At 35.1% G+C, this 16,066-nt stretch overlaps 5 protein-coding genes and 1 pseudogene across 5 annotated transcripts; all 6 read left to right on the top strand.

The window, feature by feature from the left end:
* LOC104710524 (ribonucleoside-diphosphate reductase small chain C-like) lies at positions 2,426–3,930 on the top strand. Its single transcript, XM_010427143.2, has one exon. It carries the CDS (start codon positions 2,791–2,793, stop codon positions 3,787–3,789), a length of 999 nt encoding a protein of 332 aa, XP_010425445.1. The 5' UTR covers positions 2,426–2,790; the 3' UTR covers positions 3,790–3,930.
* Positions 4,296–6,075, top strand: LOC104710523. The gene is made up of 7 exons (XM_010427142.2): positions 4,296–4,450; positions 4,551–4,591; positions 5,004–5,061; positions 5,159–5,252; positions 5,355–5,439; positions 5,512–5,577; positions 5,827–6,075. The coding sequence occupies exons 1-7, from the start codon at positions 4,360–4,362 to the stop codon at positions 5,938–5,940; spliced, it is 549 nt and encodes a 182-aa protein (XP_010425444.1). The 5' UTR covers positions 4,296–4,359; the 3' UTR covers positions 5,941–6,075.
* LOC104710522 (MATH domain and coiled-coil domain-containing protein At3g27040-like) lies at positions 6,193–7,679 on the top strand. Its single transcript, XM_010427140.2, has 4 exons — positions 6,193–6,507; positions 6,586–6,764; positions 6,897–7,105; positions 7,222–7,679. Exons 1-4 carry the CDS (start codon positions 6,398–6,400, stop codon positions 7,549–7,551), a joined length of 828 nt encoding a protein of 275 aa, XP_010425442.1. The 5' UTR covers positions 6,193–6,397; the 3' UTR covers positions 7,552–7,679.
* Positions 8,794–10,369, top strand: LOC104715027 (annotated as a pseudogene).
* On the top strand, positions 11,544–12,891 carry LOC104715025 (MATH domain and coiled-coil domain-containing protein At3g27040-like). Its single transcript, XM_010432483.1, has 4 exons — positions 11,544–11,650; positions 11,943–12,112; positions 12,267–12,481; positions 12,592–12,891. The coding sequence occupies exons 1-4, from the start codon at positions 11,544–11,546 to the stop codon at positions 12,889–12,891; spliced, it is 792 nt and encodes a 263-aa protein (XP_010430785.1).
* LOC104715024 (MATH domain and coiled-coil domain-containing protein At3g27040-like) lies at positions 14,633–16,000 on the top strand. Its single transcript, XM_010432482.2, has 4 exons — positions 14,633–14,790; positions 14,889–14,932; positions 15,274–15,467; positions 15,541–16,000. The coding sequence occupies exons 1-4, from the start codon at positions 14,633–14,635 to the stop codon at positions 15,853–15,855; spliced, it is 711 nt and encodes a 236-aa protein (XP_010430784.1). The 3' UTR covers positions 15,856–16,000.

Here is a 16,066-nt window from a genome sequence, read left to right as displayed (position 1 = left end):
TGGCCTTTGGGCCGGCTCTGGCTAAAGCTAAGGTGAGTTTCCTCCGCAAATGTTACTAGTGTTTATTTATTTAAATATGAGTTCGTTGTGAGAAAAATCTATACAGAAGGAAAGGGAGACAACTTAGCCAAAATGGGCTCTCTTATATCTAAGTATTTTTAATACAACTTTCTTGTGAGTTTAAAACAAAAGTGGTACCATTACAATTACAAATTATAGAAACATCTATTCTTTACCTCTTCTTTTTTTTTTTTTTTTTTTNTCAGACATATATTGTCACTGAAAGACAAATTTATTCAGTTTAATTTAATGGAGCTTTTTTAGCTTTAGGGTTTGATTGGTTGGAGAGTAGGACATTTTACAATTTATAAATCACTTACAATTTGTTTAAAAATTAGAATTAAAGTTTTTAATATTAAAACAGATGTTGAAAGAAATGTGAAAAACAACAAGAACAATTCCATGCTTATGCTATACTTCTATGATCTATACTAGTATTTTTACAGCAGTTTTTGCTCAAAAATACTTTTTGGAAAGTTACATTTAATACATTGACTTTAATATTAGTTACCAAATTTTCCTAATTAAAGAATTTTTTCTATCTCATTCAAACATAAATATATGATTCCCTTTCATTTTTATTTGAATTTATATTTAAATTATCCTGAATTATTCTATAATACATTTAGTTAATAAAAATTGTTATTTTTTCCTGCATATGATGTGATACAAAATTTTTAAAACGGACATATATTACTTAATAGATGAATAAAAAATACGGGTATAATATCCCACATCGTCTAAAAATTTGGGAAATGGTTTAGAGTCATATTATAAAAGAGATCAAAATGATTCTGAATGCAAATGAGTAGAAACCTTGATTTATCAGACATTCAAACTTTTAAAACTTTTATTTGGTTTATTCCAGTTCTTTCTTTTAAAGATTTTTAAAAGATTAAATATGAAAAATGTTTAAAACTTTTAAAAAGTTAAATATGATAAATATTATTCCATATATACACAATAAATATTAAAAATTAAGATGATATAGTGTAAGTTAAAGTATCTTGGGACGGAGTTATATAGCGGGACGGTTTTTATCGATATTTATATAAATTAAAAAAAAAAATCATTAATTTGGTGTTACACGGGTAAAACATCATTTTATTATTTTGTTGACACTGTCAGTATCAGAAAATAGACATATATAATTAAATTGATTAAATAAATATTATGTAAAAAATAAATTATATTACGATATTATATGTTTTATTTAACAATTATTATATAATTATAACATATTTAACCAACAAATACAACTTATAATTTAAATATTTTAGTTATAAATAATTTTGGCCCGCGGTATACCATGGGTCCTAATCTAGTATATTATATAACGCCATATTTCTAAATTCTTTATGATACCAAAAAAACAAAAAAAAAGCTTAAGAGAGATTAAAATATACCCTTGAAATGAAGGATAATAATAAGAAATAATAGGATTCCTGCAATCACAAACACAGCAGCTTGTTCTTCGGCTTTATGTTGAATCTTTTCGGCATTCATGTTTAAGAACACCAACACTACAAGTCCTATGAATATTAGCATGATCCATCCTTTGCTTATAGTACTTTGTTCTGTTTGAAAATTACTACTTTTTAACGAAGTTTCTCCACCAAAAGTTCCCATTAACTTCCATAATCCAGCTGCACCCACAATAGCACCGAACACAAATTTTGCCATTTTCTCTTTGTGTATTTGTTTGTTTTTCTTGAAAGATATCGTAGCTTTTTTTTTTGTTGCTTATATACCATGGATTCAAGAGCAAAAATGATTAAATGATATTAGGTTTTAAATTAAATAATTTCTAATTCAGTATTTTTTTTTCATTTTATTAGATAATCCAAAATAAATGTAGATGGATTTTTTTTCAAGAAAATAATTTATTTTGTGTATATTTTATGCATGAGATATGTAGACCAAATCACTATAAGATGAAATTTGCTCTAATGGGAACAATTCTTCTAATAATTTATTTATTTAGTTATTTATTAAATAATTTACAATTTACTAATTTCTAATGGATTCCAGTATATTTGGTTCACCGTCGGTTTAGTTGAATCAATTTGGGTTCAGTCTGAATTTTTGGTTTATCCGGTATTAGAATTTCTCCGTCTAAAATTATAAAACTTGGTTCGATTTCGGTTTAATAAATTTCCATTTCAAATGTCCCAAACCCGATTGCAGTCTATTGGACTCTTTAACGGGCCTTTAACCCTTTAAGCAAATTTACAAGCGTGTACCCAACACATTATCACACGATGGCACGTGTACCTCATAGTAAAAACACACGACAACCACATAAACAATCGCGTCCGCCACCAAGAGTTACGAGTTTCCAACGAAAATGTCCTTTTTACCCGGGCAAAATATATCGAAAATGTTGCCGCCAAACTTTATCTCTTTCCTTTCTCCCCCCAACTCAAGGCCAAAATTTCAGTGTACATTCCCGATAATACCCTTCACCTTCCTCAACAAGCTCCTTCCAAAAAATTAGATTCCCGAACAAGCTTTTCGTGACGAAACAACACAAAATTATTCAAACGTTTTCAATTTTTCCCTCCTCTTAAAATTTTCCCTCTCCTCTTCTAAAATCTAAAACCCTTTCACTTCCCCCCACTATAAATATACTCATCACTAGATCCAATAAAACTCACCATTCAATCAAAACCATCTCTTTCAATCACACATCTCTTACTTCTCAATTCGATTCAATTAAAAAATCAAAAGATGCCTTCGATGCAAGAAGAGCCGCTTCTAACACCAACCCCAGACAGATTCTGTATGTTCCCAATCCACTACCCACAGATCTGGGAGATGTACAAGAAAGCCGAAGCATCCTTCTGGACTGCCGAAGAAGTAGATCTATCACAAGACAACCGCGACTGGGAAAACAGCCTCAACGACGGCGAACGCCACTTCATCAAACACGTCCTCGCCTTCTTCGCCGCGTCAGACGGAATCGTGTTAGAGAATCTCGCTTCCCGTTTCATGTCCGATGTCCAAGTCTCGGAGGCGCGTGCTTTCTACGGATTCCAGATCGCGATTGAGAATATCCACTCCGAGATGTACAGTCTCCTCCTCGATACTTACATCAAAGACAATAAAGAGAGAGACCATCTCTTCCGCGCGATTGAAACCATCCCTTGCGTCGCGAAGAAAGCCCAGTGGGCTATGACATGGATCGACGGATCTCAAACCTTCGCTGAACGAATCATCGCTTTCGCTTGCGTCGAAGGTATCTTCTTCTCCGGAAGCTTCTGCTCAATCTTCTGGCTTAAGAAACGAGGTCTCATGCCTGGCCTTACTTTCTCAAACGAACTGATCTCGCGTGACGAAGGTCTACACTGCGACTTCGCTTGCCTTCTCTACACGCTCCTCAACACGAAGCTGAGCGAAGAGCGCGTGAAGTCGATCGTGTGCGACGCGGTGGAGATCGAGAGGGAGTTTGTGTGCGACGCGCTTCCATGCGCGTTGGTTGGGATGAACCGTGATTTGATGAGTCAGTATATTGAGTTTGTAGCGGATAGGCTTTTGGGTGCGCTTGGGTACGGGAAGGTGTACGGTGTGAGTAACCCTTTTGATTGGATGGAACTTATCTCGCTTCAAGGGAAGACTAACTTCTTCGAGAAACGCGTTGGCGATTACCAAAAGGCTTCTGTTATGTCTAGCGTTAACGGCAACGGAGCGTTTGATAATCACGTCTTCTCTCTCGACGAGGATTTTTAAGCAGCTCTTTTTTTTTTTTTTTAATATAATTATTACAGTTCTATCCTGTAACAAAAAAAAAAAAAAAGTTCTACCCTTGTAATATCATCACTTTAATTTAATAAAAAAGTTGCTTTTCTCTACTCTTCCCTTCTTGTTTTATTGCCTTGTATTATCCTCTGTTTAAAATTAATATAGCGATTAGTAGTAGTTGTCTTTATCTACTACCGTTTAATTTTACTATTAGCGACTTGTATAATTGTCCTTTATTATCCTCTGGTTTAAATTAATACAGTATAGTTTATTAATTTTGTATATGCTCTCTCCCTTTGATTCAGGGGTAATAATTCCATACAATTATGTAATCGATTAATTAATGTTCGCTTTAATTTATGTCGAGAGGAAAGTTTTAAAATGCGACAAAAAATATCAATGTTTCATGTAATATCTGAGAAACGAATTTAAAATAAATAAAGGGTACTTTCGTCATTTGCTTTATCTGTGGCATTCCCAACTTTTGTTTTACAGCTTGAAAAAATTTTGTGCGTCCGAACTCCGAAGATAGTGTTTTTTTTTTTTGTTTGGTTGGCAATGGAGACGGCGCTGCAAAGCACTGGGATGTTAACGAAAGAGCAAATGGTGTATCTCTTTGATCGATTCGATTACTTGACATCGCAATCTGGTAAATTGTGTTTATCATTGTTGAAGATTCTTGAACCCATTTTATTGATTTCATTCATTCGTTGCAACTTTTTTTTTTTTTTTTGCTTTATTGTTGTAAGATGTGAAGAAACGAATCGCCGATGCTGTGGAGGATAAACAGGTGAGGAACGCTGTGCTTTGTAATTGTTTGATTGTGTAACCTATCATTTGACTGATGCTTTGCTCTGTAGTTAAAGAGTGGTGGTGGTAGAGTAATGTCGTTTTCAAATTGGATGAGATTAAATAATTTGGGGGACTTATCATATCTTTAAATTAGGTTGGTTATTTGAGATTTTTGGTTTAGTTTCTCTATAGCACATGTTAGATTCTGAGAATTTCAAGTCCTCCAATCTTATATAGATATGAAATTGTTAGATAATGATGATCATTGAAGAGGCTAACTTCATCTGGAATGAATCTATTGACCATTGAAGGGATTAATCTCGTCTGGAATCAAACAAAAAGTATGGTTCTTGATGTACCTTAGTGATGTACCGATAGAAGTTTACATATATCATTTTGATACAATGCAGGAAGCTGTAGCGGTAACAACTGCAGTTCAAGAGGAGATATTCTTGGAGATGGGAATTGGTAATGTTGTTCTTTCTTTAGACGTTGTTGGGGACTTTGTTTTGCACACCATTACATCTGTCTCAGTGAATGTTTTTTTTTTTACTGTTAATAACAGACCCGGGATTTGGTATTGGGTGCTTGGGAAAGCTGAACTCTGCATACGAAAATGATAAAGAGTTGATGATTGGTTTCTACAAATTCCTCGCTAGGTAAGCTCGCTCACTCCTCTACCAGTTTGTTACCATCTTACGAGATTTAGTTTTTATGAGGGTTTACTATATATGAGTGGCTAATTTCACAGTTTTTAATAGGGAGGAGATGGCATGTGAAGAAGCTGAGCTAGGACCAGATGGATTTGAACAGAAAATGATAGCACAACAGCAATTACAAGAACAGGTAATGTCAGCTTTGGTTATTACAAGAAATGGATCCATTGAAGTTCAGTGACTAACTATTTGCTTATTGCAGCAACTAGAGATGCTTAAGTACATGCGTAAATTTCCTCTAGATGACCAATCTGCTATCCTTCAAAAGGTAAAAAACGAACTGTTTTTACCCCCTTCTCAATATCATATAGATCATTTCCATTAACACGAAAAGAACGAACAGTTTACTATGGCTTTTGGTGGATGGGAAACTGTCTTGAGTCTAGTGAGGACTGATTCATATGAAAGTAGTACATTGTAGAAAACAGAGCAAACAGTCCTACTGAAATGTCTAATATTTTACATTGGTTCATTGAAACTTTTGTTGTTTCCGTTGGTTGGTTCTTGAATCAAACAGCTTCAAAAGCAACTAGAAAGTGCGGATTTTGAGCCTGAGGCGTCACTTTTGTCACGAGAGAATATAGAGGAAGCAGGGAGAAGAAGAGTGTCACCTGTATTTGGCAGCAGATAGCTTTTTCAGTTCTCACAAGTTACTTCAATTTCTATACTCAAAGTCTCTCTTGTCTCTTGCCATCTCCATACACTCTTTTTTAACGTTAATTTTCAAAAAGAAGAACTTGCATTAAATTCTTCTTTGTACTGTTAACTTGCATTTTCCCGTATATTTGCCAGGCATGCGAAATCATTATTCTCTTTACATTGGTAGTCAAAATATCATCTCTCTTACATTTTAAAAAAAAACTCAACTAAGAGTTTGAAGATAAACAAACCATCACAATCGGCTCACTTGTTCTCGGGAATGTCTTTTTCCCACTCTTCTTCTATCTAAAAACGATTCGCATTCCTAAAAAGCTATACACTTTTTAGTCTTTAAAAAACTGTTGCTGCACATGTGTGAGTTCATCGTAATTGTCTCCGAGGGTTCAAACTTATCGTTAAACTTGTGTCTTTAGGAGTAATCAAGATCAATGGGGATTCAAGCTGATAAGAAGTTCACTTGGGTGATTAAGGATTTCAACTCTTTGGATGAAGGTACTGAAATTTATTCTGATATATTCGTGGCTGGTCGCTGCAAATGGTAAGAATATAACTTGTATTCGACATTCGTGTGTTTTCGCTGCAAATGAGACAACGTTCTATGATTTTTTGCTCGCAGGCGTCTAATGGCATATGCCGCCTATCCCAAGGGTTCTCATAAGTATAAATGTGGTAAACATCTATCTCTGTTTTTATGTGTTTTTGATTCTGAATATTTACCTTCCGGATGGAGAAGACACGCTAAAATTTCCTTTAAAGTGGCAAATCAAATTCCTGGAGAACTCTCCCATATGCGAGGTGATTACTTACTCCCAATCATATTGTATGTTTTGATATATGTATCATGTTGTAGTATAACTCAAGTCATGCCTTCTATTGAAAATGTAAATGGTGATGAGATTAGAGTTGTTCTTTTTCTTTTTCTTTCAGAAGCAGAATACTGGTTTGATCAAAAGAACACAATCTTGGGTTTTAAATCCATGATTGGAATTTTGGAGATTCAGGGTAATGGGATTATGGTAACCGGAGAAGTAAAGATTGTTGCAAAAGTAGATGTTCTTGAATTTGATGGTGAAGTAGATGTTCCAGAGGAAACAGAAGGCATTGATATCAATGGGTTTCAAGTTCCTGCTTCACAAGTAAGATAACATACTTCTAAATTCATAGAAAACAAATTGTAACAGTTGCTCACTAAAGTTCATTTGCTTGATATGGTCTTTACTTGATCTGTCCATTTTTTTTTATTTAATTGCAGGTAGAATCTGTGAACAGTCTGTTTGAAAAGATCCCAGGCTTTGCATCAAAACTCTCTCCTAAGAACCCACATTTGCAGAATACATACTTGAATGTTGTACTAAATCTGACTGAGATTTTGTGCAAGTCCCCTGAGGAACTTTCCAATGGGGATCTGGCCGAAGCATATTCTGCACTTCGATTTGTGACAAATGCAGGGTTTAAGTTGGATTGGTTAGAGAAGAAACTGAAAAAGATTGGTGAGACTCGGCTGGAAGAAATTGAGGAAGAGTTGAAGGACTTGAAGGTGAAGTGTGCAGACATGGATGCTCTGCTTGAGTTCTTACGATGATGACTAAGGAAGTTAAGACTTTGGATCTAGAGAATTGGTGTTTTGGTCGGTTGTTTGTTTTTTCGTCTTAGTTTTGAAACAGAGTCCTTTTAAATTTGGGGAACAATCAAGAGGACTTGTTTTCTGGTTGTGGATTTGCTGCATGTTTTATATACTATTGCACTTTGTTTCTTGATGGATAAATGTTTAAAAATGTCTTGGTTTCATATTTCTGAACTAAATGACAGTTGGCTCACAAAGATAGTCAAAATAATTCATTGTAACTAAAATGATGCTAAATGAATTTTCAATAATAGAAATTATCGTTTGGTAAAAATGAAAATATCAACAGAAATAACAGGAGTAAGCATCATCGTCCTACTCATCATCAGCATCATCAGTATCAGAAGCGGGACTTGGTGGCCTTCCTCCTCCTAAAATTCGTGCACATTCATTTTGGAATGTACCTTGGCTTCATTCTTCATCCTAGCTTCAAAAGCTTCAGAATGACCTACTGAAGTGTCAACGATCTTGGTGTAATATTCATTGAAACTTTTGCTGTTTCCATTGGTTCTTTGAATCAAACAGCTTCAAAAGCAACTAGAAAGTACAGATTTTGAGCCTGAGGCGTCACTTTTGTCAAGAGAGGAAATAGAGGAAGCAGGAAGAAGAAGAGTCTCACCTGTTTTTGGTAGCAGATAGATACTAGTATCTAAGCTTGCACAAGTTACTTCAATTTCTATACTAAAAAGTCTCTCTTGTCATCTCCATTTTAAACGTAAATGTACAAAACAAAACAAAAAAGAAGTTGCATTAAATTCTTCTTTATACTTTCAATTGCAGTTTCCCGTATTTTGCCAGGCATGCGAAATCATCTTTTCTCTTTACATTGGGAGTCAAAACCATTACTATATCTTAGATTTAACTCAACTAAGATCTTGAAGTTATTATTTATTCCACTCTTTTTTAAAAATATATTGAGAAAGTCAAAAATTTCGTCTCGCAATAACAATATTTTCCTCGAGAAGAATTCCCTATGAGGGAGTCCAAACGTTTCGCATTCCTCTCGTCTACACACACTCGCTTGCCTTTAAAAGCTGTTGCTGCACTTCGGTGAGTTCATCGTCAATACTCTGCGGGTTGAGAATTATATCTTTTAAGTCTATTTTGTTGATGAAAGAGTCTTTATTTTGATTTTGTTGCTTAATTTGTTAAACTTGTGTGTTTAGGATTAGGACTTAGGAGTCATCTTCATCAAGATCAATGGGGAATCAAGCTGATAAGAGGTTCACTTGGGTGATTAAGAAATTCTCCTCTTTTCCTTGTCGTCGTGAAATTTATTCTGATATATTCGTGGCGGGTGGCTGCAAATGGTAAGAACATTTCTTGTTTGCTAGTGATACATATATTATATATATATATATATATATATATAGATATATTCGTGTTCGTCCGCTGCAAATGACACACATTCTTTGCTTCCTATGGTTTTTGCTTGTAGGCGTCTACTCGCTTATCCCAAGGGAAATAGTGACAAGACGTGTGGTTACTTCTCTCTGTTTCTATGTGTTCCTAATTCTGAGTCTTTGCCTTCCGGATGGAGAAGACACGCTAAATTTTCATTTACTATGGTGTTAAATCAATTTCCGGAAGGACTCTCCCAACGGCGAGGTGATTGTTTCTACTCTCCCATTGGAATATAAATCGCTCATGTCATGCTTACTATGAAAATGTAATTGATGATAATCTCAAATTTGTTTACAGAAGCAGAATGCTGGTTTGATCAAGAGAACACACTCAGTGGTTTTGGATACATGTTTAGCTTTGCGGAGATTCAACGCAGCGATAAAGGTTTTCTGGTAAATGACGAAGTCAAAAATTGTTGCAGAAGTAGATGTTCTTGAAGTTATTGGTAAACTAGATGTACCAGAGGAACCAAAAAGCATTGATATCAATGGGTTTGAAGTCCCTTCTTCACAGGTAAGATATATATATATATTTTGATGCATTTTATGTTAAAGGTTTCTATGTTAAATGTCCATTTTCTTACTTGCAGGTAGAATCTGTGAACAATCTTTTTGAAAGGTACCCAGGCTTCGCATCAAAACTATGTCCCCAAAACCCACATCTGAGGGAAACATACGTGAACGTTGTACTCAGTCTGACTGAGATTCTGTGCAAGTCTCCCGAGGAACTCTCCAATGGTGATCTGGCCGAGGCATATTCTGCACTACGATGTGTGACAGAAGCAGGGTATAAGTTGAATTGGTTGGAGAAGAAACTGAAAGAGACTGGTGAGACCAGGCTGCAAGAAATTGAGCAAGAGTTGAAGGACTTGAAGATGAATTGTGCAGACATGGATACTCTGCTTCAATTCTTACGATGAAAATTGTTTGATGACTAGAGAAGTTAAAAGACTTGGGATCCAGTTGTTTTTTTGAATAATCTTAGTTTTGAAACAGAGTCCTTTTAAACTTGGGGAGCATCAAGAGGACTTGTTTTGTGAGATGAGGTTTTGCTATGTTTTACTGCACTTTTCTTGATGGAAAAGTAATCAGAAATGTCTTAGTTTCTTGTGCCTGAATGAACTGTTAAATTTTAGCTCACAATGATTCTAAAAGGAATTTTCAACTACAGAAAATATTGTTTTTACTAGATTAATCGTGCAAGGAAATGGGGAAAGCCAAAAAAATTGCCACAACTCTGAACTGATGGAACCAGTTTCCTTGTGCAGCTAGTCAAAGTATAACAGCTTGGCGAGGCCACCTTCTCAAGGATGAAGCACTTATCTATATTTAAGAAAAAAAGATTACTTGCAGTGATCTCTGTTGAGAAACTATTGGGGGGTTTTCGATGTTTGAAACCAAGTTCTGGTAAAAAGCAGCAGAAAGGATCGATCGATAGTGTCAAAAAGATTATCTCCATATACTATTTTTTAACGTAAATGTAAAAAAAAGAATGAACTTGGCATCAAATTCCTTTTTGTACTCTACACTGCATTATACGGTATTTCGAGATGCGAAATCAATTTTTTTCGTTTCTCTCTGTATAATTATTAGTCTCGCTCTTCACATCTGTGATCACTTGTTCTCGGAAATGTCTTTATTCCACTTTTTTAAAAAATACTTGGGAAAGCTAAATTTTCCTCTTGCAATAACTATTTTTTTCCTTGACAAGTAAACCCAAATAATTACTCCCTCTGTCCCTCAAAGATTGATGTTTGAGGGACTTCACACAATTTAAGAAATAATGATTATTAGTTTTAAACACAATATTGTTTTTCTACTAAAAAGTATTATATATTTATAAACCAATGGCTATTGAATTTTCTTAATCATCACTTCTTGAAGTTTACAAAAGTTTAAGATTAATTAATTAAAAATGGTAAAACATCAATCTTTGTGGGATAAGGAAAAATCACATAACATCAATCTTGGTGGGACAGAGGGAGTATTTCTTTAAAGCCCTATATATTAACCCTATGAGCTATAACTTATGAGTTATGAGGAGTCGAAACGATTCACATTCCTTTCGTCTACACACTTGCATGCCTTTAAAAAGCTGTTGCTGCACTTCTTCTGAAGGGTTATAAACTTATCCTTCATCTTTTCCATTTCCTTTGACTGTTCGTCTTGTCAAACTTGGTAATTTGTAAATTGAAGTTTTTTTTTTCTTAAAAAATACTCCCTCCGTTTCAAAATATAGGATGTTTTAGATAAGTTTGTTGTTTCATAATATAGGATGTTTTCAAATTTCAATGCAACTTTTAGATTAGTTTAGTAGTTTATATTATGCAGTATTGTTTCTGATTGGTTGAACTTATTAAAAGTAAAATCTTCTTAATCTGCGTGCTTTGCTTAAAACATCCTATATTTTGAAACGGAGGGAGTATATTACAATGTTGTTTCGTATATATTGTGGTCTTTATATCTATATGATTATGATTAAGTTTTGTTTTTTTGATATGGTTGTTTAACTTGTTCAAGTTACAAACTTGTGTGTTTAGGATCAATATGGCGAATGAAGCTTATAAGAAGTTCACTTGGGTGATTAAGAATTTCTCCTCTTTGGAGTCCGATGCAGTTTACTCTGATATATTCGTTGCCGGTCGCTGCAAATGGTAAGAATATATAAATCTTGTTTGCAACTTTCTTGTGATATATTGAAGGTTTAAAATCTATTTCAATTTCGAATTGATGTTCTAGTCAATTTTTTTTTCAAATGCTTTTTCTATTTTTTTCCTAGAATGTCTAATATCTTTTTTACATCTTCTACTTGAAAATGTTCAATTTTGATAAGGTCTTCTTGACTGTTATTCTAAAGGTTCAATAATGTATGTATATTGGATTCGTGATGGTTCGTTGCAAATGACACAACACATCTAATAGCTTTTCTATGTGTTTTGCTCGCAGGCGTCTAATCGCCTATCCCAAGGGATCTGATAGGTCTTTTAATTATAATAATCTATCTCTGTTTTTATGTATTCCTGATTCTGTATCTTTACCTTCCGGATGGAGAAGACACGTTAAAATGTCCTTCAGATTGGTAAATCAAAAACCGGGAGAACTCTCCCATATGCGAGGTGATTGTTACTCCCACAGTCTTACTTCATTATTACTTTCATATGATTTGATATATGTTGTTGGTCTTGTCTTGTAGTATAGTTCAAGTCATGCGTTCTGTAGGATTGAAAATGGTGATGTGATCAGAGTTGTCTTCTTTTTTTTTCTTTTCAGAAGCTGAATACTGGTTTGATCAAAAGAACACAACCTGGGGTTTTCCATTTATGTTACCCCTTTACGAGTTTCAAGGCCACGATAAAGGTTTTCTGGTAAATGGAGAACTCAAAATTGTTGCAGAAGTAGATGTTCTTGAAGTTATTGGTAAACTAGATGTACCAGAGAAAACGGAAAGCATTGACATCAATGGGTTTAAAGTCCTTGCTTCACAAGTAAGAAAGATACTTTTAAATACATAGCAGAAAAAACAAATCGTCTCAGTAAAGTTCAGATTCTTGATATGGTTTTTACTTGCTGTCCATTTTTTCTATTTTTTTTGAAGGTACAATCTGTGAACAGTCTTTTTGCATCAAAACTTTGTCTGAAGAACCCACATCTGAGAAACATGTACTTGAATCTGAATGAAATTCTGTGCAAGTCTCCCGAGGAACTCTCCAGTGGTGATCTGGCCGAGGCATATTCTGCACTACGATATCTGACAAAAGCAGGGTTTAAGTTGGAATGGTTGGAGAAGAAACTGAAAGAGACTGGTGTGACTAGGCTGCAAGAAATTGAGCAAGAGTTGAAGGACTTGAAGATCAAGTGTGCAGACATGGATGCTCTGCTTAAGTTCTTACGATAAAATTGTTTGATGACTAGGGAAGTTAAAGCGTTTGAGTCAAATTGGTGTTTTGGTGTGTTTGTTTGATTTATCTTAGTTTTGAAACAGAGTCCTTTTAATACTTGGGGAGAATCAAGAGGACTTGTTTTGTTGTTGAGGTTTTGCTATGTTTCTTATATTTGCACTTTGTTTCTTGATGGAAAGTAATCAAAAATGTCTTGGTTTCTTATGTATGAACTATGACAGTTGCCTCATGTTTGAAACCAAGTTCTGGTAAAGAGCAGCACAAGAGATAGTGTCAAAAAGATTCTTTCAAGCCTTGTCTGTCTACTAGAAACTTTGCTGATGAAAACAATGAATCGAAACTAGTGAAAGATACAACATACGCTTGTAGGATCTAAGATGGAGGTTCTACATATCAACCAAGAATTGTATTTAAGAGTTACAGTAACCTTAAAAGATAAAGCTAAGTTTGTATGCACCAAAACTTTGGACAGAAAACCAAAATATCTAATTCAAATCACTATGAATTAGCATTGACCTTCCTCATTATGAACAAAACAGAAATCACAGGAGGTAGCAATAGCATAGAAGCGGAACTTGGTGGCCTTCCTCCTTTAGGCTTTCCTCCACCTAAAAACTTATGTACAATCAACTACTGAGGCTACATCATGAAACAGAGTTTCATCTCTGGGATATAACCATCTCATCTGTGTGACGCATAATTCGCATTGGGTGGATTACCTTGTTCGCTTTCGCTATCGCTTCAAAAAGAGTGTCCTTCATCAAATAGCAATTCTGGCCATACAGGACTCTCTGGTGAAACATACTCAGTCGGCTCTACTATGCAAACAGTGTAAGCCCGAGCAGCTAAAGATCGCAGCCTTTTATATAAACGGGTGCCAGGACTGACTTTATCTGAGACTATGATCAAAATTGCTGGATCAGGAAAGTCCACAGGACAGGAGAGTCCATTTTCCAAAAAAAGAATGTCATGTAACATTCTCATATTTAGATTACAGTCTCACCAATGGAAGACGAAAAAGTCGTTTCGTTTTAGGGTTAAACGAAACTAGGTATTACCTTTACCTTTACCTTTACAGTCTCAGCCAACATTCATATTATTACGCTGATTACTGATGCAAACGAGAGAATCTGGCGAGTCATTCTCCACACACACAAAGCATCACCCGGCCGGTAATTCACCTACAGATCATAAAAACAGAGATCTCTAGATTACAAACAGACACAGCATATAATATAAAGTAGAAGAAACGAAAAGAGTGTTAAAGGAGAAATTCACACCATCAGAGTCGTAATACTACATTCTGGCCCTGCGCAAGTCATGTAAGTCGTACTTGGCTTTGTCGTCACCATCGGCCATGATTACCACGCTACCATGAAAGCCCATTTTATGGAGAGCTAATTCGATATTAGGATAAATCGAGTCATAATCCGCATCACCAGGGATTGGATAATCCTCCAAGTTCCAGAAGACCACTGTCTCGAGGTCTTCTTCTTCGCCCATTGCAGTCTTTCTCGCTTAAAATTAGGGTTATAGAATAAAAACCAAAATTAGGGTTATAGAAAAAATAGAAGATTTCCTGTTATCTTTTTCCTAATTCTCATTAGGGGTACTAATTAAACCATTGGGTGAATCCGTATATATATATATATAGTTGATCTCTTTGATATCAATAAAACATAAACATTGAGAGCAATCTATTGAGTTTAGGAGTCATCATCATCATCATCAAGATCTATGGGGAATTATCCTCTATCGATCCCCAAGGAGAAGATCCCCAAGGAGGAGAAGATCCCCAAGCAGAAGGAGTTGTTCACTTGGGTGGTTAGAAAATTATCATCTATCGATCCCAAAGGAGTTTATTCTGATACATTCGTGGCCGATCGTTGCAAATGGTAAACAACATATATTTTATTTGTATTCGGTCACTGCAAGTGACACATGCATATATTGCTTTTCTAATATATATATATATATTTTTTTTTGCTTGCAGGCGTCTACTCGCGTATCCCATGGTTTATAGTAGTATTAGTAGCGGTTATTATTTCTAGAAAGTACATATTATAGATTGTTTACCATTTGGTAAATCAAGTTACAGGACAACGCTTCCATCATAAAGGTGTTTGTTTCTTTCTACTCTCTCACACTAGCTACTTTATGGTTATTTCTAGAAAGTACATATTATAGATTGTTTTTTTTTTCATAATATATATAGTGGGGGATTTAGCTGCTGTAAGATTTTATCTTAAGATCACTGTCAAGTTGTGTGTTTATGTATGTTCAATCGTTTGGAGTATAGCTCAAGTCATGTTTTTTCTCTCTAGTAATGATGATGATGAGAACACATCTATTTTGTGGTTTTTTCTTTTCTTTTTCAGAAAGAGAATACTGGTTTGATCAAACGCACACATCACTGGATATTTCCAAGTTTGACCTTCCCGATTATATGATACACGATGAAGTCAAGATTGTTGCAGAAGTAGATGTTTTCGAGGTTATTGGTGAAGTAGATGTGCCAGAGGAAACTAAGGGAAGCATTGATATCAATGGGTTTCAAGTTCCTGCTTCACAGGTAAGATTAAAATACTTCTTATATATACATAGAAAACTAAGTATATACTTGATCTGTCCTTTTGTACTTGCAGGTAGAATTTGTGAAAAGCCTTTTTAAAAAGCACCCAGGCTTTGTATCAAGACTCTGTCCCAAGAACCCACATCTGAGAAAAGCATATTTGAATGTTATACTAAGTCTGACTGAGACTCTGAGCAAGTCCCCTGATGAACTCTCCAATGGGGATCTGGTGGACGCATATTCTGCACTACGATTTGTGACAAACGCAGGGTTTAAGTTGGATTGGTTGGAGAAGAAACTGAAAAAGACTGGTGGGACTCGGCTGCAAGAAATTGAGCAAGAGTTGGAGGACTTGAAGGTGAAGCGTGCAGACATCTTACGATGGTAGTTAAGAGGTAGGATCTTATTGGTGTTCTGGTCTGTCTGTTTTGATTTGTTTTAGTTTTGGAAACAGAGTCTTAATTTGGGGAACATCAAGAGAACTTGTTTTGTTGTTTAGGTCTTGCTATGTTTCCTTATATTGTGCACTTTAGGTTTCTTGATGGAAAAGTAATCAGAAATGTCTTGGTTTCTTTAATTGAGAATTACTTTAGCATCTT

The sequence above is a fragment of the Camelina sativa genome, chromosome 9 (assembly GCF_000633955.1).
Source record: "Camelina sativa cultivar DH55 chromosome 9, Cs, whole genome shotgun sequence".
NCBI classification, from domain to species: domain Eukaryota; kingdom Viridiplantae; phylum Streptophyta; class Magnoliopsida; order Brassicales; family Brassicaceae; genus Camelina; species Camelina sativa.
This window is presented reverse-complemented; position numbering and strand designations above follow the sequence as displayed.

Excerpts from the sequence above, each read along its gene's own strand:
- LOC104710523 (XM_010427142.2), top strand. The coding sequence starts at position 4,360 with ATGGAGACGGCGCTGCAAAGCACTGGGATGTTAACGAAAGAGCAAATG. Across the intron at positions 5,062-5,158 it reads ATTCTTGGAGATGGGAATTG|ACCCGGGATTTGGTATTGGG; the intron begins GTAATGTTGTTC and ends TGTTAATAACAG. Across the intron at positions 5,440-5,511 it reads AACAGCAATTACAAGAACAG|CAACTAGAGATGCTTAAGTA; the intron begins GTAATGTCAGCT and ends TGCTTATTGCAG.
- LOC104715025 (XM_010432483.1), top strand. The coding sequence starts at position 11,544 with ATGGCGAATGAAGCTTATAAGAAGTTCACTTGGGTGATTAAGAATTTC. Across the intron at positions 11,651-11,942 it reads GTTGCCGGTCGCTGCAAATG|GCGTCTAATCGCCTATCCCA; the intron begins GTAAGAATATAT and ends TTTTGCTCGCAG. Across the intron at positions 12,113-12,266 it reads AGAACTCTCCCATATGCGAG|AAGCTGAATACTGGTTTGAT; the intron begins GTGATTGTTACT and ends TTTTCTTTTCAG.
- LOC104710522 (XM_010427140.2), top strand. The coding sequence starts at position 6,398 with ATGGGGATTCAAGCTGATAAGAAGTTCACTTGGGTGATTAAGGATTTC. Across the intron at positions 6,508-6,585 it reads GTGGCTGGTCGCTGCAAATG|GCGTCTAATGGCATATGCCG; the intron begins GTAAGAATATAA and ends TTTTGCTCGCAG. Across the intron at positions 7,106-7,221 it reads TTCAAGTTCCTGCTTCACAA|GTAGAATCTGTGAACAGTCT; the intron begins GTAAGATAACAT and ends ATTTAATTGCAG.
- LOC104710524 (XM_010427143.2), top strand. The coding sequence starts at position 2,791 with ATGCCTTCGATGCAAGAAGAGCCGCTTCTAACACCAACCCCAGACAGA.
- LOC104715024 (XM_010432482.2), top strand. The coding sequence starts at position 14,633 with ATGGGGAATTATCCTCTATCGATCCCCAAGGAGAAGATCCCCAAGGAG. Across the intron at positions 14,791-14,888 it reads GTGGCCGATCGTTGCAAATG|GCGTCTACTCGCGTATCCCA; the intron begins GTAAACAACATA and ends TTTTGCTTGCAG. Across the intron at positions 15,468-15,540 it reads TTCAAGTTCCTGCTTCACAG|GTAGAATTTGTGAAAAGCCT; the intron begins GTAAGATTAAAA and ends TTGTACTTGCAG.